This window comes from Porites lutea, chromosome 5, assembly GCF_958299795.1.
Source record: "Porites lutea chromosome 5, jaPorLute2.1, whole genome shotgun sequence".
Classification (NCBI taxonomy): Eukaryota; Metazoa; Cnidaria; class Anthozoa; order Scleractinia; family Poritidae; genus Porites; species Porites lutea.
Window position 1 is genome coordinate 36,331,178 of NC_133205.1, and position 22,504 is coordinate 36,353,681.

General features: G+C 37.9%; 1 protein-coding gene across 1 annotated transcript; it reads right to left on the reverse strand.

The window, feature by feature from the left end:
- Positions 1-429: 429 nt before the first annotated feature.
- LOC140936928 (ER degradation-enhancing alpha-mannosidase-like protein 3) lies at positions 430-21,384 on the reverse strand. Its single transcript, XM_073386434.1, has 22 exons — positions 21,136-21,384; positions 21,020-21,065; positions 17,998-18,098; positions 17,433-17,472; positions 17,229-17,341; positions 16,037-16,190; positions 15,529-15,663; positions 14,604-14,709; positions 13,978-14,075; positions 13,492-13,617; positions 12,485-12,568; positions 11,717-11,800; positions 11,192-11,316; positions 10,600-10,762; positions 10,263-10,441; positions 8,643-8,772; positions 7,503-7,587; positions 6,973-7,088; positions 6,405-6,524; positions 5,383-5,428; positions 4,453-4,653; positions 430-3,270 (listed from the first exon to the last, which is right to left on the reverse strand). Exons 1-22 carry the CDS (start codon positions 21,240-21,242, stop codon positions 2,588-2,590), a joined length of 3,042 nt encoding a protein of 1,013 aa, XP_073242535.1. The 5' UTR covers positions 21,243-21,384; the 3' UTR covers positions 430-2,587.
- Between the last annotated feature and the right edge of the window lie 1,120 nt (positions 21,385-22,504).

A 22,504-nucleotide genomic window follows, 5' to 3' on the forward strand; every position in this document is an offset into this window, starting at 1 on the left:
AAGCTAAAAGAGGGAATCAATTGCTTAGAAGTCCTGTGGTTTCACTTAGGCTACCTTACCACTACGCAGTTGACTATGTTTCATACACATGTCCTAAATCATTTAAGCCTGGCAAACCAATAAACTTGACCTTTTTACAGCTGTATTACATCAAAACATGGCAAGGGTTCGTTGTTGATGTTGTTTTGTTTCGTTCTTTGCAAATTAATGGTCCTGAGAACAGTTACATGAACCTTACAGCTGACGACGAATACTACCAACTGGCTTTGAATTATATAAACGGAGTTTAACTAGGCTGTGCGTCAGCCTTTAAGATGTATGTGAAACTGGCCACAAAGTCCTCGTATATATTAACCAGTTGCACGAGACTTCCTGCGATATTTTGATTTCCTCCTCCAAATATGGTCAGGTACTAAACATTTTCCCCTATTAACGAGAGCACTTTTAAGTTTTTATTTCAGTTCAAAGGAATTGATATCAAAATACCAGCGAGATGATAGTCAAGAGAGCAACAAACCAACGGGAAAAATTACCTATCTACTACTTACTACACGTCTTTTATATAAATATAATTTTTACTTTACTCAAATAGGCCTTTTCTGAGTTCCCCCCAGCCACTGTATCAAAACGAGGTTAAGTTCTCGGCCTTTGATATGGAAATGATTTTTCATTCTCATGCAACTAAAACTCATTTTCACAAGAAAGGTTGTACACTTGGCCTCATTTTGGAAGTAAGGGTTTTTGGAACTCGGCTGAAGTGGCCTATTAAAATTCAACTTGAATAGGAATTGGAATATACACTCCAGAAGCTATGGAAACCCCACTTGATATCGTTGCTTATCCAATAGACTAACTTTAGCTGAACAGCAACTCAATGTTTAAGATACCTAGGGGGAATTTGTTTTTTGGTTGTTCCATAATCCTGTACAAGCAAGCGAAAGTAGCCTCTGCCGCCAAAGGATTTCAAACCTGCTGAGCATGCGCACGGATAAACTTTGGAGTGACCGTGATTGGCTAAATCAAGCGCGCTTCATGTCATAAAGCAGCTTTAACAAAGACAACGTGACAGCGTCGACAGTGCGCGCAGGTCGAAACATCGACTTGACCAATAGCGCAAAAGGCAAAATGAGTGCCAGAAGTTGCGTTCAATCATTTCCGCGCCTTTTAGCTTTCTTATTTGACGTTCTGTTGTCTTTGCCAAATCTTTTTATTTGATAAGTAAAGCCAGCAGGTGATGGGCTATGTATCTGTTGTGGTTCAATTTTATCCTTGGTTTAAAATTTATTGGTAATGTATGATAATAATTTTGAAACAAAAGAAACTAAAATTTAAACCAAGGACAAAATTGAACCAAAACATATCCTTTCAAGTATTCCAACAAAATGGGTAGAAATTCATCTCAACTTTAAGGCAAAATTACTTTAACAATTTATAGCTACCTAAAACGAGAAATTCAACCCTGTCAAGCATACACGCTTAAAAACTAACGTATATTGCGCTCTTGTTATCCAGCATAAAGAAACAGTTCTAACCCTCCCTCCCCTCCCTTCCCCACCCTATTTTTCCATCCCAATTATGAAGCTTTTTCTGTGTATCATGACGTATTCAGTCGAGAGAATGAATGCTTGTATGTCTAAACACAACCCAACAAAAACGATAATGAGTTGTGTGTATCTATGACGTCCATGTCTTGAGTACTTATCTTACTTAAACACAGCACAGATAATGGGGAACTTTAGCAACGACAGCGGTAGAGGAAATGAGGATGTCAAAATAGCCATAGGTTTTTAAAGAAGCAAAACAAACACTCATTATGTGCATCATATACCTCTTGGTACATTTATCTACTAATCACTACACGACTATGCCACATTTTATAAAGGACGTAAACAAACGTCGACGACTCCCCCCTTTCAGAACATGGGTGAGGATCCCAAGAATTCAAGTCCAGGAGACTGACTTCGTTTGACAAAATAATCAATTTGCAATTTCCTTTTTCAATTTTTTTTGTTCTTTTGGCTGCCTCCGCTGTCATGATTGCTAAAGCTCCCTGGTGACTAGCTACCAGGTTACGCTCCTATCGGGAATTGCCAGTAGTCAACAGTGTAGGCACGTTTTAAAATGATAGGACCACTAGGTTTTAAGAGGTCATCATACACAGAAAGAGTTCATAAATTTCATGTCATGGACTTTGGCCACAACTACCAGTCAAATGTATGACCACGTCCTTGTTTCTTTCCTCTTTAAATTAAACAACATTCGATTAAGTAAAAGGACAAAAATTTTACTGCTAGCAGTTCCTCAGGATTATCGCGCGGGGAAGGATGCACGTGCACGCGAGCGAGGCAAACGCAAGTCGTAGAAAACGAAAAGTGAAGCGCGCGTTTTCGTCGCTAACTCGCTCGTACGTGCATTCTTGCCCGCGCGACAATCCTGAGGGAATGTTAACAGTCTAGACGATAAATAATACTTCCATCCCTGACAACATGACGTCTAGGGGGGAAAAGTGAAGGACCCTGGTAGTTGTGATCAAAGTTTCGACAAATGCAACTGAGGTTAAATAATTTCTTAGTAAGTTTCCTATAATTCATGTCCTGTCTTTAGCATCTTCATTTTGTGTTTCCCCTAATGATTCAACACTGGCTTGATCTGAGCTCTGTGCATCCTGTTCATTCACTAAAGACAGATCGTTTGCCAACTGATCCGAGTTAATATTGTCAGTTCTTGTAGATTCACCGTTTGCTTCATCACGCGGTAAAACGTGATCGCGCAATAAGATTTCATCACGTGACGAGTCTTGGTCACGCGATGAGTCCTCATGAGGTTTATTCACTTTTGGAGCGTCCGTTACGCTACTCGACGTATCAGCTTGCTTAGATAAGTCATCAGTATGTTGACTAGCATGTTGTTGCTGGTCATTAACTGGTTTTTCTGAAACACTTCCCGGTGTTCCTGTGTTACCACATAACACGTACTCATCCTCACCAACAGAGATAACGCGTTTATCGTGAGGAAGATCCGCGGAGTGATCGACTTTTCCATTTGATGTAATCGAAGCTATATTTTCGTCACCATTATCCGGTGACTTCGTTTGTTTTTGCTCATCGTGCGAGTTCTGGCTTTGATCTGCGCCATCATGGCTGAGTATGTCTTTGTTTTCATCTACTGATGGCTTGCCTTTTCCTTCACCAGACGGCTGACTACTGGATGAATTAATAGAGTCCTGACTTGATTCTGGATCGTGTTTGCTTGCTGACCCCTCTTGTTTGTCTGTGAGCAAAATATAAAGAAACTCTCACAAAAAAGCCTCACAGCTACAAATGACAACGTTTCTAAACAAGAACCATTGTGGCCCTTGTTCTAACAACTGACAGATGAACACCAGTATCAAAACGAAAGCTAACGAGCAGTACTTTGGGGTACTTGTGTTTAGGATTCAATACAAAATATCTCAAAAATAAGAAAACCTAACGGGCAAAACGAAAGGTTTGAGGCAGCACGTTTTCTCTAGCACTTGGAACGCCGTGGACAAGTTACCAAAATGGCACCCTTACAAACGAAATTAGGAACCTTACGATTCGAGGACGGCGACGGCAGCGAAAACACCGCTTAAGAAGTAAATTCGCGTTCTTTCAATCTTCATCGCGATTGTTCCAACTCAATTACTTTGTCAAATGTAGGCGAAGTCTCCTGGAGTTAAATTCCTAAAAACCATATCCAGGTTCAAAAGAGAAAGAAAATTTCGCAGTGGCTTGTTAACGTCCTTCATAAAACGTGAAATTAGGCATTTTCACGTCGTAGTTAGTCGTGCAGTGACGGTAAAAGAATGAACAAAACAAAGTGTTGCACGTGCAAAGTTGCTGTTTTGCTAGTCTAAACCTATTTCTTTTTTTACGTTCTCGTCACCGTCGCCGTTGACGGATCTTAAGGTGCCAACAGGGTTCGCAAATACGCCAAATTTGGCGTATTTTACGCCAAAATTGTTCGGATGACTCCACTGTGGTTACGGAGGGGATCACTTCGACTCCAGAAATTTTCGGTAACAAACACAGTTTTGTCCTTACCTTTTTCGCAACAAATATAATTTACGTTAATTGTAAACGTTGTAAACCTTAATCAAATCATCGAAATTAAAGAATTATACTGCATGACAAAACAGGAAGAGGGTAAATTACGATCAAAGTTTACTCGATGACCACCATCATGGATTTGAGCTTTCCAGGTCAGCGGACCGCCACAGCTACTTCGTGTATCCCTCACGATAGTGTATACATGCCAGGACCAAGTGCTGGAACTCCAAGTATTCCAGAATGACTCCAAAATTTGTGAAACAGAAGTCACACTGACTCCACTCATCAATAAAATTTGCAAACCCTGGGTGCCAATTAAACCTTCGATCTTCAGAGCTTCCAGGTGGGGTTTAATGGAAATACAGGACAACAGCTGACAAACCTGACTTTCCAGAAGCTTTAGTAGCTAATCGTACTGTGAGGCGATTATCAGTATCGTCTAGGGCGGCCATGGCGTTCTTTAGAATGCGACCCTCTTCACTGAACAAAAGTACGGCTGGTATTTTAACATCGTCTTTGTTGTCTTCATCATTGGACATGGCAAAGATTGGTTGTGTATCACTAGAGCTGCCTTCATTGTTATCTACACGCAAAAAAAAAAAAAAAAAAAACACACACACACACACACACACACCAAAAATTAGAACATGATGAATATTTAAGCTGCATGGATTCCAGCACATACAGGACACAAGCAACAAGAACCCAAACAGGCATGAAAAGAAACGAGGAAACAATTTCTAACGCGGGATCTTTTTGCGTTTGCAATAAATTCAAACAAAATCCGCAGCATTAGCTTGTCTGTTGTCGTAATATAACGACTGGTTTAAAGGCCATTTCCAAGGTCCAGGAATGAGCTTCATTTACATGAGAATAACAATCAATTTTATATCGAAGCCCGCACACTTAGCCTCGTTTTCAAACAGAGGCTTCGGATAACTCGGAAATGTTAAGACGACGGGACGTGACAGGACGTAAAGGAAAAGACGCGGTTGTCTGGTCAATTCAAATTTGTACAAAAGCAACCAAGAAATTATGAAATACAGAAACAAGTAACTGATGCAGAGCGCTAGCAACTAGCAAGCAGTGCCTCAAGAGCTGAGACGCAAGATTATTAACGCAAGGTGCACGGTTAAGCCGGTTAATAAAAGAAACGTATTCCAGTCAAATATTTTTCTTAAGTTTTGACCGAATTTGTTATGATAAAACACTTATATCAAGATAATACACGGGATAACAAGAGACAACAAAAAAGCAGTAATAAAGTATGATTTTTGAGCAACTCAACGTTAAAGTTGTCATTCATTCTTACCGATGATGACAACGCCTACTGCACCCGCGGCTTGAGCGTGACGAGTCTGTTAACGAAACAAAAACAATCAACAATTGCTCAGAAGAGTACCGAGCCTCGAGAGGAGGGGTAAAAGTACAAAAAGACTACTTCGATTGCATGGAGCAATTACGAGTACAGTTACTTCACCTTGGAAGGCTGTTGGCGCAACGTAAGCCTGCATGGTCACCGCAACCTTTACTTTGCTAGTGGTCATTGGAGATCTTTAGATTCTAAGACGAGGACGACTATGAGAACAAGACTTTCTCCATGATACTAAGGTGTGCGCGCGCATGAACCAGTTACATTTGAGATTTAGTTATGAAACTTAATAGTGCGCTTGCGCGAGTCAGCATTTTGGCTGGAAAATGTAATAGCTGTCGTCATTCTATTTTGCGAGAACGACGTAGTGACGGAAAAAAGTTATCAAATGTTAAGACGTTTTGTCATTTTGCGCTCGGGAGAGGGTTTAACCTCCTACACCAACAATAAAAACGTGCTGATTTTTCTGGTGCAAAAAATTACAAGGAAGCTTTCCGGGTGTTTATTTCTTGAGAATACGTGAAAAAAAATTGAGTTTAATCTCGTCCTAGTGGTCTTTTTCGTCCTCAAATCTAATTGTCTCTATTTATGTCCAAGTATCATCTGCTTTATAAACATCAGTTTCTCTCAACAGAAATTATCTTACAATATTCACTTTAATCTCGTACTAAAACTTTTCAGGTGGGGGATGAAATCGATTAACAACGACATTGATAAGCAAAATCCACAGAGCTACTTAGATTTAAAAGTCTTGAGCAAGAGAAAGGTACTGAGCAGCGCCTTCTTGAGCCAACAGGCTTTAACATCTTAAACAGAAGGGATATAGCTGAGGTAGACCACTTTTAAAAAGTCAAGAATAAAATGACAATGTTCGAAATGGCCTGACCCGCTCCCTTACACCAATCGACAACATCATCATTCTGAGGAACCGATGCATATTAATATTAATACTATGTACATACCTTGTCAATGAACATGCAATCGCCCCTTTCTAACACAGCAATTCTGTGCTTCAACTCCTCGCCATTAGAGAGAGGAGAACATGCCTTGAAAGGTTTGCCCATGCTAACTTCAGCACTCATCTGAAAAACAAAAAGGCGAAACATAATTTCATGGCTTGTAAATATGAACTGATCAGAAGAAAGGCCTTTTTTTATACAAAAACACTTACACGTCAAAACTTAAGGATCCTTGATCACCTCCGAAAGAGAGTAATTACTTACTTATTTGAAACGCCACGAGTAAAAAAAATTGAGGAAACTTATTTCTCTGAAGTGGACAGCTTGTTTCTTTACTGATGTTACTGATAAAACATAAATTACTGTGGTCTCTAAAAGAATTACGACTACACGATTTCGGGAAGATCTCTTTTTCCGTTTTCTAAAATGTACGTCTTAGTTCGCCTTCCTAGTCACTTTTAACATGAACAGCTAATTCTTTATGAGATGACGAATAATTTGTTTCAAAAAAATTCTAAGGGCATTGCGAAGGATTTGTAAGTCTCCTAAAATGCTGTATATCGTGTCTCACCCCCACATCTCCTTTGCTCAGATCCAAACCAAATCGTGCAGGGCAGGCAACAAGGACCACATCTCCATTGTACGGGGCAGACATAAGCTGAACCACTCGAGGGCTTTCTTGGGGAGCTACAACAATGATCACTTTTAGTACATAATTGTATCAAACTTAAGTTCAAATATTATCAAAGCTGCGTTTGCAAACAAATCAAGCCTCCTAATGAAAACTGTTCAATTTCAACAAAAGGATGACATACTTTTTATGAACCACAACGATACTTTTGTCTGAGAGGGCAAGAAAACGAGGCCAGCAGGTCAAAACAATGAGTAACATTTTTGGCTCAATTACACGTCAAATCCGCTCATAACAGTATGTTGAGTTGTCGCGTTTGGTTCGGATTGACTGAAAAATCTCCCCCAACTTCCACGCCAAATCGCAAGTAAATCCTAAACTAGTCGTGACTTGATCATCCACTTTTTCTTCATTCGACTGTTCAATACATCTACCTTACAGGATTAATATTCACAAAAACTACATTATACCTGATTCATCATTCCGTCGTTTCGCCAACTCGATCATCTCTTGCATAAACTTGATGCCTTCCTCTGCATAATCTTGCGATTGAGCCTAGTAATGACGAAAGAAACAACAAGGTACCCTAAGTTGCACAGAAGGCAAACATGAGTTAAATGGGCAATTTTTGTCTGACTTTAACAGAAAACATTCCATGTTGAAGAGTAAAAGTTAGTTTAGGCTTGACAAGTTGATGACACATTTAGATTAAATTTTAGGAACCCTTTTTATATTTTGTTTTATTCTCGAAGAGTAATGTGTTATGATTAGCTCGTTCAAAATATTAAACTTACAATAAAAACGGTGTACCGTCTTTTGTTTGTTACATCACTGACGGCCTACAATGAATTGTACAATAAATATTTTCTTAAATGAAGATATGATCGTCGCAGTCGTAATTACAATTTTGGCATTTGAAAATTGACCCCCCCCCCCCCTTCCCCCCAAAATTTAGGAACTTCAACGGGATTTAAACCCATGGCCTATGAGTTAGCGCTGCAGTGCTCTACTAACTGAGCCATGAAGACCCATTCAGTGGGCGCAAGCCAAAATTTGTTGAGTTCATTTGTTGAAAATATTTTGTCATGTTTGGCTCAAATTTTGTTCAAGCAGATAGAAACAATATCCCTACCAAAGGTACATGTATTGCTCATCGTTGAATCTGGCAACAAATTTTAACAGCCTGTGTACTTCAGATTGCGATGCAGCTATTTAGCGTTTTGGCCCAAGAAGAGCAAAAAATACGACTGTATAATTGGTACATAAGGACCTTTGATTTTGATTTTCTATTGATTTTGGTTAAACTGTAAGTTATAAACAAAATCCTATGTTGTAACTAAATTATTCAGATGAAACCACTTTGACAAAACTTTTTCAAAGAACTAATATTTTCTCAGGATTTAAAAGAAAGAAAGTTTAATTTTTCTTTAGCCACTGTTGGAGTGAAAGGGTTTGTAAATAGGCGGGAGTGATTTATTCATTTAAACTCGATAAAGCAAAAAACTGTAAGTTAACTGAACAGATTTTGAAGGGAGTAAAGAAAGGCAGGCACCAAATCTAAAGGTCTGTTTAACCGAGGCGTCTGTATTTAGACATTTTTAAATTCTTACCGATGAAGCCGTTTGCATGAGCTGTATTCTACCATCCTTTGTATGAACTACAGTGATTCCCATGGACTTGAGAATCATTACATGATGCTGATTACCAGGTACAAACTGCTCAGCTCTCAACCGGGGAGGCCTGAGAAATAGCAGATTAACATCAAGGGGGGATCTACACTGTAGATGGATGGGAGGGGAGGTTGTCTAGGCACCCCTCTCCTTACCCCAGATACCTCTTTGAATTTACTTGAAGATACCTGTTATGTAACTAGTTCTTAGGTTTACATCTGTACGCTGTAGACAAACTCCTGGAAAAAGGACAATCTACACCTAATTCCAAAATGGCGTCAAATTTTGTTAATCCATTGCCTGCATGATCATTGGTCATTGATACCTCGGTTTAAGGTAAAATTTCATTTGAATTCTGCAAGTACAATCAAGGCAAGGAGGCATAACTAACAAAAATATAAAAAAGGTAGTGTTGCTGCTATTTTTGAGTAAGGTGTATATTGGACGCCATTGTTTATATTTTTCCTCATTAGCATACGACCTAACTCATAGAAGCCGTAGCCATGTATACAAACTAAATTCAAAAGTTGAAAGAGTTGATTAACTTGAGTAATTTGTGCAATTTTCAGCTCTTTGCAAGCAATATTGAATAAATATCAGCCATCAAAAACTACGAAATTGCTGTGTGGCAAAAAATTAGTGAGTGATACATTCTTTGTAAAATTTCGAGTTTTTAAAAGAGAATTTCTCTGAGACCATTCGGTTTATCGGGCAAAAATTTTCAGAGATAACTGAAATTGTTATGCTCTTTTAATAATCAGAAGTTTTATTTCATTAACTTACTTAAATAATGAAATGCACACGTTAATGAGGCAAAAAATGTAAACAAAGAGGTGCCTTTAGGGGTAGCATAATTACTGGTGAGCCAGCTGTTTTTATTGCAGTCTACAAATAAGGAAAGAAACAAAGCTTTGAAACTAAACATAACGTTAAAAATCTCAACTGGCCGGAGGCAAACCAGTCGGCGTTTAACAAGCATGACTGAGGATTTAAAGTCAGGACTACAGAGAACAAGCTAGCACATTATTATACCAAGTAAATAGCAAGTCTTGAGTTACATCACAAAGAACACAACAATGATCCCTAGCCCTTACACAATAACACCATAAACTTCACACTATAGAACGTCACAATAGAGTATATATTGACTTGGTATATTGAGCATCACCCCAAATTCAGCTAAGCAGTTAGTATAGGAATTGAACTAGCCTGCGAACCACAGAGAGAGGTGACAACCGGAAATACATCTGCAGTTCGCAGGCTAGGATTGAAGTTGTGGTCTCTGATTTGCAATTCCAGTGCTTCACTGCCTGACTGCACTGTCTCCCCCAATGAGACGTCAGTTCCTTCAGTATAAATCAAAATGCTGCGTAAAGTACAGAGAGACGGTGGGTGAAATTCTGTACATGGTGCGACCATACACAAATACACTGGTTCATGGTTCAACAGTTCTTTTGCTGGAGGATACTACACTACATTCACTTTCCTTTATTTTACCACATGACAATTTAAAACTGTCTTCAGCTTCAATTTAAAGGAAAATTACAAAACTTAACTCACTTGTTATTGCTAAATGCAAAAGCTTGCTTTTTGTTGGGGCAGCTTCCTTCTCTTTGAGCTCGGCTGTTTCGTCGCACCTCCTCTGCAAACTTTGCCGTTGAGCCTTGATCGTGTTGAGTTATAGGGCAGGTATACTCATGCTCATTTTCTGAACTCAAGGTTACATTGTATTTCAGTTCCTGTGTACAAAACAGATGGTGGATGACAAACAGGTTGAAATAATTTTAAAGAAAGGCAATATCACTCAGTATCCTTCAGTCATTTACATGTACATTTAAGTAAATTTCAAGTTTATTATTATTATCACTATCACTATAATAAAAATGAGGTGTCTTACTTGTGAGGCAGATTCATTCACAGCCATGATGGACAAGCTGAGAGGGAGAATATGAGCCTCCGTGGTGAAAACAAACTGGTTTAAGTTAAATACCAAGTCTTCCTTTTCAGTAAACAGAAGATATAAATACTTAAATGTCTCTGCTAGGACAAATGAATCCATCCTGAAATGAGGCAAAATAAAGAGATTTTGATGGGGAAATTCATCATCATCAAGTTCAGTATTTCACTAACATTAGTAAAACCTTAACAGGATTTTGATTCCATTTGGAACGCATTACAGAACTGAACCTCCAGCCACACTCTATTACATGTAAGTGGCCAGCAATCAAAGTTCCAAAATAATTCAGGGCAGGACTTGAACTTGGGGCTTCTGGATTACAGGTTCAGCATTCTAACCGCTCATAATCCAGCATTTTTTTCATCCTTAGTGTAAATGATACACATTTTGCAATAAAAATGCCACTGTCAGTGAACTTGCTTCCATTTTCTAACATTAAAGCACCTTTTATGTGACTTCTGAATAAGTGACCGAGCTAAGTCATTACCATAACATCTCTTAGAGGAAAAAGAGTATTTATTAACAGATATACCTGTCTTCATGACTAAGTGTCCTAACATCTCTAAGAGCAGCAAAACCACAAGGAACCCTGGCATGTTCGTTGATCTTTTCCACTATATTCTTACCAACCTCAAGATAATATGGGTCACCTGTGGCCTGAAAATGACAAAATATCTTACTTAGTATTCCCCTCGAAACACAATGCAAAGCAATGATATTTTGAAGAAAATATTTGATTGAAATAAATTATGTTTGAATAAACATTTAAGTCTGATAGGAGACAAGAAATTTAAATTAATTGACAAGTATTAGTTACGCATTATCAGTTAGTCCTAGCTGCACTCAGGATTCCAACAATCCCCTTTTGGGTTTGTGGGAAAATGAAAACAGTTTTAACCTTAATCATTACTTGGTCCATTTGCTTATTGATTTCTTATGAGAGAAGACATGACAAAACTAAAAGATGTCATATGAAACCCTCTGATATTTTACATCTTTTCTTTACTACTTCAATTGATTTTTAACTTTGACTAACACTTACGCATAAATAGCTCACCTCATAAAGGAAGTAAGTACTTTCTACAAGTTCAGGGCGAAGAGGATGCTGTCCCCAGTGCACCTCAAAATCTGTGGTGAAAGCCTTGAAAAAAAGAAACATCAAAAAAACTGCGCAAACTGGTAGTGGTAGAAACAAAAATCTACGTACTTATTGACCTACTGGGTTTATACCATGTAATAATGCCAATCATTATCATAAGACTTGTTCTGCGAGCTGGCAGGATGAAGCAAATCCTGGGTCCTGATTGGCTACCCAAGCAGAAAAGAAGAAGAAAAAAGAAAGTTCTCTTGGCTATATAATAAATGTTTGGTGAAGATGCCTGAACAATAGCTTTGCTGTTGTTTGTGGATAAAAATGGGAAAAAGAAACTTGGCCAATACATATATCTAGCCAAATTGACCTCGAGCTTGGTCATTGATGCATAATAGTACATGTACAGATCATACATGTGATACTATATTACTGGTAGGTGAGCAAGGGCCAATTTACAAAAGTGTACAATGTCTATTCCACTGTATAACTATTTTGACAAACCAGTGATAAGCCCAAAATAGAACACTGCAGAAACAAGCAAAAACAGCACTATAGTATTTTGCTTCTTAGCCCATATATGTATCATATCATACAGTATATATTGCAACAAAAATGAAACTAGTGTTGTATTTTATCTCCCTGTCTCCAGTCATGACAATGGTGCACAAAAATTAAACTCCTTTGATAATCCTTACCAAATAAATTATTTAAAAAATTAACAGACAGTTTTACCTCAGGTAGAAATGTGTGTTTCTTGGAAACTTCGTAAAGCATTTGGTGAGTTTCGATTGCTTTTTTCAGGTCACCTTTCAGCACCTACAAAATTTAACATGGAGATATAGTTATTATTATACTTTATTCCTCTACACTATTCAGCCCCTATTCTCTAATAAGCCCCCACTATGAGGCATCAAAAATAATTAATAGGCCTACAAGTCTCTTTTCAGCCCCACCCCCAGAGTTGTGACTGGTATTGTGCTTAATAACAAATGCAGATACTGTTCAATTAGGCAACACCACTTAAAAGGTTTTGCTCTAACAGCACCAGGTCACCCCTGGTGCATAACTTAAATTTGCTTCCGCACGACTAGAAAATATTGCACTGGGCACCCTGGATTTTACAGATTCAGAGCAATGTGCACACTGAGAGCACTGGGCTCCCTTCAATTTTTCTTAGAGCACAGCCTTGTAAGTGACAAAGTTTTAATGGACATAAATGTCTACATGGACACTCACACTATAAGGTGTTTGCAACGTACTGCATGAAACTGGTGTAAAAAGCAAAAATAGGAGAACTTGAAGCGGTCAAATTTGTTTAAGAATTACTGTATTTCAGAACATTTTCATTTTAGTTCTTATTTACATGCACCACTACAAAGCAAATTTTATGTAGTTGTTAAAGACTATCTTATGTTTCAAAACGTCTCAGATGAGCCATCGTGTAGAAAAAGTATTGCCTCCTTCCAAGCGAATTATTGAATGAACCAGAACAAATGAGCTTCTTTTTGGTGAGTTCTTCATTGTTTTGATCATATTTTATATTTTCTGTTTTTGCAAACTTTGCTTTTGCCCTTCACACCTTTCTTGCCTATTGTGTCTTGTTGCACTTTGCTGGGCTTATAGGGTTAAAAAAAGGAAATGCTAAAGATAAAGCCCTCACTCCCCTACATACTACTAATGTCTTTACGTGTAGTTTAAAGACAAAATCATGGTATAAAGAACACAGCACAAAATCTTACCTGAAGCCCTGGCCAGAAAGCTTGCAATGCATCCATATAAGCATGAGCTGTTCTATCTGGCTGATGCATCTGAACACTTAAGAACATTGGGCCCTGATTCATGTACTGCATTATTGACTTGTAGTGCTGTTTGAAAATGTCAAACCAAATGAAAAGGAAAATACATTTTTATTATTTTACATTGCAATACTTGTGTGATCCTATAGTTCCTTGAGATGAAGGTCCATTTAAATTACAAAAAGACAATTTAAGTGGCATGGATGACTAGCAAAAGGGGTAAGGCTCACTGTCAATACAACTCTAGTTCATAAAATAATTTTTCTATCAATAATTTCTAGCTAAAGTATAACTCAAAAGTAAGTTGACAGTCTCGACTCGACACTCAACAAGACTGGATTCTCACTTATAAAAATGACTTTTGTTTCCACGATTGCTAACTGAGTCTTGTTACTATCTTAAAGTGAAAAGAAAAAGACAACTCCATACCCTGTTGAACCTTTCCAAGTAAGTTTCATCTCCAAACAGAATGTAGGCTTTCAAACAGTACTCATAGTATGAATCAATACCAGCACCAACACTACTGTCTGTTAAAGGAAAAGGATGAAGTAAAATGACCTTTTGAAAAGTAATTATCACTGATGGTGAATGAGCTTGTGGCATAATACTAATACTCTTGTACTTTAAGAAGTGATGTTATGGTTTGACACAGGAAAAAATAACAGATTCCCATTTTTGGATATTTTACGGTATTTAAAGAATACCCACAAAAAATCCCAAATTTGGAATAGTGAGACAAGTCCCAATCAGGGAACTTGGTTGGGAATTCCTAAAATATCCAAAAATGGGAATCTGTTATTTTTTCCTGTGTGATGTACGGGTGAAGGACCAATAAATTCATCTTTGGGAAAATATAATAAATCAGGCCAGCTGGTGACAGAGGAGGTCCAAAGAAACTTTCCACACACCCATATTCCATACAATGCCATTAAGTTGAGGCAGAATGAGACAAACACTTTGCAGGAACTGATAAAGTACAGTTGTACAATGTATGTCAAGTTTGTAAGTTATGTTGGATTTAAATGCATTTTACTTCATTTTCATTCATTATTTACCTCTGCGAACCCAGTCTCCATTATGAATGTTAATAACTGTTCCAACCAAATCACTGTAACGGCTGCGATAGATCCAGATTGACTCCATAGCTTTCTGGGCCTTCTCCTGATAAACCAAATAAAATTATTATTTCAGTTATTTCATAATATAACATGTACATTATTTGAGGAGGCAGTTCAGTTCAGTTACTTGTGCCAGACCAATTTCTCACAACTGGAAAAGTTTCAGCTACAATGTATTACATGTACAACCTTAATAAGCAGATTTTTGAGATATCCAAGAAGAAAAATAGACTAGAACACAAGCAAGAAAGGAAGAGTCCAAGAGAAGTCCCTAGAGGACAAAATCTGTAATCATTATTTTTCTTGAGCACTTAAAAACTCTTTGGGTAGATATCAGAAATCTTTGCTTCGGATATTATTGGTTCCCTGAGAAAAATCCTGTCATGCTTAAAATAAAATAATGTCATGCCTACAACTCAAGAAAGTTTGGCAAGTATAAGATAAAAAATTAATAATAAAATAAATACTTTATTATATATCCTCTCCACTTATAGGGCTTCTCAGTGATAATAAAACAAATGATTGAAACTGAACATAACAAAGTTAAGAATCCCAACTGGTAAGAGACAAACCAGACGGCTGTTTTACAAGCATGGCCAAAGATTCGAACTCGGAAATATTGAGAACAAATCCAGCTAGCCATCAGGGCAAGAATAACATCATTAAACTAGGCATTACAAGTCTAGCACCCTAGCCACTCTGCCACGCTGCCTCTAGGTATACAACATTAACAACAACAACATTAACCTGAGGCCACCATGAGCGGCAAGAGTGCATACCTTTCCTTTCAAGGGGGTGTAGTAATGCCCTTTCCTCAAGATTTAAGAAATTAATACCAGAAATCAAACACAAAAGTGTGTACCTCAAATATAGGATCTCCAGTGACTCTAGATAAAGCACCAAACTCCATAATCATTGTGCCAGCACAAGCTGTGCATGTGTCAGACTCACTACCTGTATTTGATGACGGATGGTGAATTCCATACTTCAGGTTAACCTAATGATCAAGATAAGATAAGAAATTGAAACTCCTCACTTGCAAAAACAGCCAAGTTAAAGAGGTTTCAACATCCTTCAAAAGTCAATAACATTATTTTGTCAAATTGACTAATTTAACCTTAAAAGATTACTCATTGAAATGAAAAACGACATACAACCTAGAGCTATAGCTTTAGACAGTTCTGGGTACATACAGAGTCAAAATCCCAGATACGTTCCCAAATGGGAAACCTAGTTGAAGCACAAAAAAGTCAATGTCTATTAATTGTGGTGTATTTCTAATAGCAACATTGAATAGCACAAAATAAAGCCATGACACGTGAAGTGTATCAAGTCTCTTAAAATGCATAAAATAACAGTGAAAAACTAACCCTGGGGTAAGGGATTCCAGTGGTGGTATTAAAGGCTGGGAGCAGACGATATCCAATCTCCTTTGCCATGGCAACCAATTCATTGTTATACCATGACATGCCTTTTCCAGTGTTCTTCAACGCTAGTGCAGCAAAATGCCCACCAAGAAGGCCTCTAAAAAAAATAAACACATGCATCCACATGACTTTAAATACCCTGCAGATAAGGGATCTTTATTTTTTGATTAAAAAAAAAGGAACACAAAAGCTTTTTCACTGAGCCAAAAAGGTGTGTCTCACCACACATTACTGTATGCAAGCCTTGTTTTGCAGAATGTTAGTACATGTAACAATCAATGCACCCTCGATACACAGTCTCCAGTGCAAGGGTGTGGCCAATTTTCGTGATACATGTGCATAGTACAAATAATAACAAGAGTAAAATGTATCAGCTGTGAGAGCCAGAAATGCATGAGTTATCTGTCATAAGTCTATACTACACAGAGATGCCAACCTCTGGAAGTCTAAAATCTGGAGACTCTCTCTTTGGCATTTATTATATGAAGTCTTACATGAGGTACAGACCATCACAATTTGCTCTTATGACTGTAATGGCGAAATAATTTTTGTCAGTGATGAAATATGTGCAAAAATGCCCCAGAAACTGAACTATGAATCAGAGAAAATTCAAATTTGGAAGAAAATGGAATAATTTCTAAATTAAAGCACAGAAAAGCTCATAACTGAATATTATCGCGGAGATTTGGTGACCTGTACAGGAGACCGTGAGATTGGTGTCTAATCTGGGAGAGTTGACATGTATGACTACATCTAGTACACTCTAGAGCTCTCTAAGATGGACACCTTTGGGATTGCAGGCACTGTGTCCATTGTAGAGAGATGTCTGTACTATTGAAGGCATCCATCTTAAAGAGGTGTCCAATAAGAGAAAGTTGACTGTACATTCCACTGGCATAACTGACTGACTGAAGAGTACAGGTTTCAGGCAGTTTTTGACCTCGTACCCTCACACAAGGAGAACTATAATAATACAATATTACTGAACTGGTCTAGAGCATCTCTTTGTGAAATGACAGTTCTAACAAATAAAAAGAATATTGAAGGTCACAGGCAACTGCCTAGGCAATTTTGAGCTAAATGAAAAATGACCTTTTATTTGACAATGCTCCTTTATGCCATAAGTCTATCTTACCCTAACACTCTTATGTTGGTTTCAAAGACGGAAACAACCACATCATTGTCGAATGAAACATCCTTGATAACAAGTCTCACTGCCTTTTCAAACTCCTCGATTTCACCAAGAACCTACAACAAAAAATTGTTGAGTACAAAGCAAGTATAGAAAATCAAAGTAAAAAAAATTCAAGATGAATCACAGGCTGACAACAGGACTTACCGCTAATGTATCTAGTGTGTCAATTAAAGTCAAGGAAAATCTAGAAAAAAAAGACAGTAAATAATAATGCAGTTATGGAGCTGTTTCGTCATTATTACACCTACACAGGAAAACTACATTTACTTCATTGGTAAAATCTTTACTGATATCATACCAACTAAAGTTAAATACATGTTAATATTATTATTATTAGAAGCAACAATCGTCTACATCTACTATTATTGTGGCTCATCAGAACAGCGTAACAAACAGAAAAGCTCAGCTGAAAAAATACCCGCACACTCTTTCAGACTGCATGTCTTACATGTATGACCCTTGAAAGCTAATTAATCCTAACAGGTTTGACCTGTAAAATGGATTTTCCCTTATGGTGTCCATACATCACAATGAATTTAGTGTTATTCTAAAATCTCATAATTATAGTAAAATGTAAGATTTGATAATGATGGTCACCTTTGCAGACAAAATAATACAAGTTACATGTACCTTAAAACAACAAAATAAACCATTTCAATTTATTAGTGAGATAAGAGCTTAACTATATGCCTGTGAAGCATTGACTTACTTTCCAAGAGCATCATCTACATCACCCCGACTTGGGTCTACACCTCTCACACGGCCTTTACAACTAAGAGGCATGAGCTCGTCAGCTGGATATGCGTGGTCCTGTCAGGCAAAATGAAAACTACATTATGATTGCAATACACAGTGGCCAGGACAGTACTTAAACCTTCCTGTGACACAACCTAAAATCATTTTATGAAATCAGTATAATAAAATTTGGAAATCAGGCAACATTTGTCCAATACCTGGTAAACTCAAAATAAAAAAGGCAGAAGCTGAGATATCTTCTGTCATACTTATTTTTTCTTTCCAGCATTGAGGACCCAGTTTTGTAACTTAAGAGTCTGGCAAGACAACAATATAGAAAACCTTACCCTATGGCCGTTTGTGTGGACTTTGTTGTACTCAATCAGTACTGCCACAACCTTGGACTGAATTTCTTCTACAATGATCACCTCACTTTGCTTGTAAGGCGTAAGATTTTCTATTCACCTACAGCGGTATAGTCATCCCTAGCACCCTCACACATTGCTAATCATTTTCTTAAACATAGAGCAACGTTAAGGACTCCTCAAGAAATATAACTAAGCAGATTGTAAAAACTACTGATACTTAAATGTTAATTAACTGAACAAGACATCACTGACAGTGTACTGCTACATGTAGCAATAGTGTAAATTTTGAAAAACTGATATTGTTATCATCACAATTTCAAAAATGCTTTGAAGAAGCTTGGATGTACATAATCTGTACCGACCTAATCTACATATTTCAAAGAAGCTACAGACCAAAACGGAATATAATTCAATTATTGAATATTTTCAAATGATGAGAAAACAAAATCAAAGTGGACACAAAATTGTCACAGCCTGCATATACCTTTAGTGCAACTGATCAAACAATCACCACATAGCAACAAGAGTCCTTTACAGGAATTCAAGACACCTCCTGTTACCGGTACATCCACAGGCCATAATCACATACAGTGTAATGGCCATTTTCTTATAAATTTGATTGTACATTTGTACATTGCCATATCCATACAGAAGGAATTTAGAAGAATCTACAGTTTCTAACTGAAACTCTGGATTACATGTATTCATCTTCACTGTTTCGCTAGAAGGGAGAATTAAAGCGTAATGCATGTATAAGTTATGTATGATGGCTGTATGGAAATTTTACTCAATTTTTTAATCATGCAGTATCCAACTATCATTCCTTAATTTAAGTTATTGATATAAGTGAACTGGGTCATAACTGAAAATTACAAAGAGTGGATCTTTGAATGATTTTGCTTAAGATGCCTCCATAAATATACAGCTGTATAAGGTGATTTAAAATAACGAATGGAAAATTAAAGTGGCTAGATTGTCTTGTCAGGGCTGTCAAAAAGTTTTTAAGTAGCAGGCTGATAATGAATAGTAGGCAGCTTTGGAACTCGCACCAAAGACACAAGTTGTTGAGGACCAAGGCATTTAGGGACATTTTGAAAATTAGAGTCTTGGAAATGGCATTTTCAGGGGTTTTTAAGAGCTATTTTCCACCACGGATGCCATGTTGTTTCGTCAGAATACATGCAAGACCTTTACTGTACTGTCCCAGCCGTTCCAAGAGATCGCACGGTTTGAACATTTCACAGATCTAAACCTATATGTGTCATTCAAAACTGGGAAATGGATGCTTTACAATTTTCTTTGATGGTGCTTATTTTTTGTTAGCAGTTATTTTAGAAGGAGATGAAAGTAGCCGGCTAAGAATGGCTAACTAGCTGGCGGTTTTGGCCAGCTACTGGCCCTTATTGTTAGCCCTGCTTGTATTAGATTGCTTTAAATGAAAACAAAAGGAAAATTTGACATTACATCAAGAGTAACACCATGCACCATCCACCCTTTGTCAAACTTCCCTCTGTGACCAGCTCTCTCCTAAGTGACTACCTATCCAAATGTTAAAAAAAACATTCTGGCACTGCCAGTTAATGCACTTTACTTTGAACCTCTCTCCCTCAACAACTACCAAATCTTGGCATTTCAGGTGGTTAGAAATGGTAGGATGTACCATTGCAGGTAAATCTGTACAATACGCTGTGATGATGAGCACTGATGGCAGACAAAAAGTGTTAGCTACTTTGCTCAGATGTCAAACTACTTCTTCTCCTAAACTGAAGTAAATAAAGAAAGATTCTTTTGAATCTTGTTGATACTGTTGGTTTCTCTACTCAAATTAGCAAGCTTCAAGCTTTTAATGTATCCCCTCCAATCTCGCAAAATTATGCATATCATAAACTTAGCTAACTGGTGCCAAACAAATTCAAGAGTGAGCCACATTGAACTGGTGTAATGATGAGTCAGAGTGTCTGCTATGTGACATAAGTACACACAAAACAGCTGGTTCTTGGGTAATATTATAATGAGTAAATGTATGAATACGCATTGCTTACAACACTCCCTTTGGCCAAAAAAAAACATTCATCACGAAAACTAATAATCATTATAGGAAAATGTGAGAGCCCTTGAATGCCCTTGACTCTCAGTATAGAATGTATATAAAACACTTGTTAACTCTGAATGCCTACACATAATTCAACACATTTTACACATGATATGCCTGTTCACTCCAAACAAAAAAAATCTGATATTTCTCTGTCAGGTTTATATCTTTTACACTACTGGCTTCATGTAAGCTTTTCAAAGACAACGCGAAACAATGTTTTGTTATACATCCCCTATTCCTGACCCTCATTCTACGTAAAAGCTCAAGTCATGAGCTTACATTTTTACGCGTTAGCCTATAAACAGACAATTGAGTTTCTTCAGCACTTGTAAGTACACGACTTATTAACCTCATGAAAACTACCACGCTGTTACTATTTTATATGATTCCACTTTCCTTGCCCCATGAAACCTCATTCAATTTAAGCGTGTTTACGTCCTTTGAACCATATCTATCAATAAACGTTAAAATAGAACATTTACGTAACTCCTGTTTATGAGCAAATCGTTGACTTTTTTAAACAATTTACTGACCATGTATGAGTTGTAGGCATGGTGAAACATCTCCAAGACTTTCTCCCTTTGAAAAGAAATGATAAATGTAATTATAGGGCAAATAACATGCCTAAAACCCCGACAAACAAACATACCTCATTGTGTGTTTCCCTTCGGGCGTCATTGCGGAATGACTGCATTTTACACCGGCATAAACAAGGAAAAGGCATGTCACCAGCAATAACAAATCAGGCCGACTCATAACGACAAAGTGAGTGGACCAAATCCCGGTGTAGGGGATCAACCAGTCGTTTCTGTGTTAAATCACATGTTGTTGTCGCTCTGTTCCATCACACACGTTCCTTGCGTGAAACAGACAACAGCCATTTTGTATGTAACTTGCTTTCGTGGCAAACAGGAATTTTCAGAGGACTGGGAACAAATGACGTCAATACCCATAGTTCACGCGAGTCCACACGAAATCCGCTCGCGAGAAACCACGCGTTACCAAAGAGGCCGATTTTTAGTGCGTCAACTCAGGAGCCATAACGTTTACATGTGAAAATTTTTCAACCCCACCTACCCCTCCCCCCCCCCGCCCCGTCAAAAAAGTAATGGTCCGTCAACTAAACTTGTAATTTTTCGCCCGCACTTGTACTTATCCTGAGATCAGGCCCAATTTGAGCGGTTCTCATACATTCTCTCTAATGGCTAACGTTGAAATTGGGCCTGATGCAAACTCACTCACGTTTGTGCTCGTTCGTTTCGCCATGCCCGCCGGAATGTTATTTACAAAGCGAAACGAAAATAGAGCCTGATCTCAGGTTAGCCCGCACTCTTCTATCTGGATGCCTGGAACAGGCTAGAGGCTGGTTGTTTATAAACTGCGAGGGGTGTTAAATGAAAGATGATCATCGCAGTTTATATACGCAACTTTTGCAGTTGCGAAAAGAAAGCCTGAAAAAAAGTCAGCCTTGTACGGGATTCCAACCCTTGACCTCTGCAATACCGGTGCAGCGCTCTACCAGTTAAGCTAACAAGCCAACTGGGAGCAGGTCGTTGAATTGGTTTCGCAACTGCAAAAGTTGCGTGTATGGCTTCTATGATCATCCTTCATTTAATTCTTCACTCCGCAGTTCACATATATGATTTTCATATATTCATAACTTAACTGTTAGGGGCGCAGCCATTTTGCTGAACAATATGAAACAGCAAACTGATCCTTACGGCAAGGCGATGAAGAAGTAAACAAAAGAAGAAAACAACAAATATATTTAAACATTTATATTTTTTGTTTTATTCTTTTGTTTACTTCTTCATCGCCTTGCCGTAAGGATCAGTTTCCCGTTTCATACAAGTTTAATTGTACTGATCCAGGTCTACAACTGGGGGATCCGGCACCACTCATTGGTTTGTTGCTGTGGACTTGCTGACATTTTATATATTTTGCTGAACGGTGGGGCATTTTCAGGATCAATTTAGATTTCTGGGAAACTGCCCACCTACCCCTCCCATAAGAAAACA

Coding starts and splice junctions, on each gene's coding strand:
- LOC140936928 (XM_073386434.1), bottom strand. CDS start 21,242: ATGAGTCGGCCTGATTTGTTATTGCTGGTGACATGCCTTTTCCTTGTT. Junction 7,089..7,502: donor ACGACGGAATGATGAATCAG/GTATAATGTAGT, acceptor TCATTGTTGTAG/CTCCCCAAGAAAGCCCTCGA. Junction 3,271..4,452: donor TAAAGCTTCTGGAAAGTCAG/GTTTGTCAGCTG, acceptor TTTTGCTCACAG/ACAAACAAGAGGGGTCAGCA.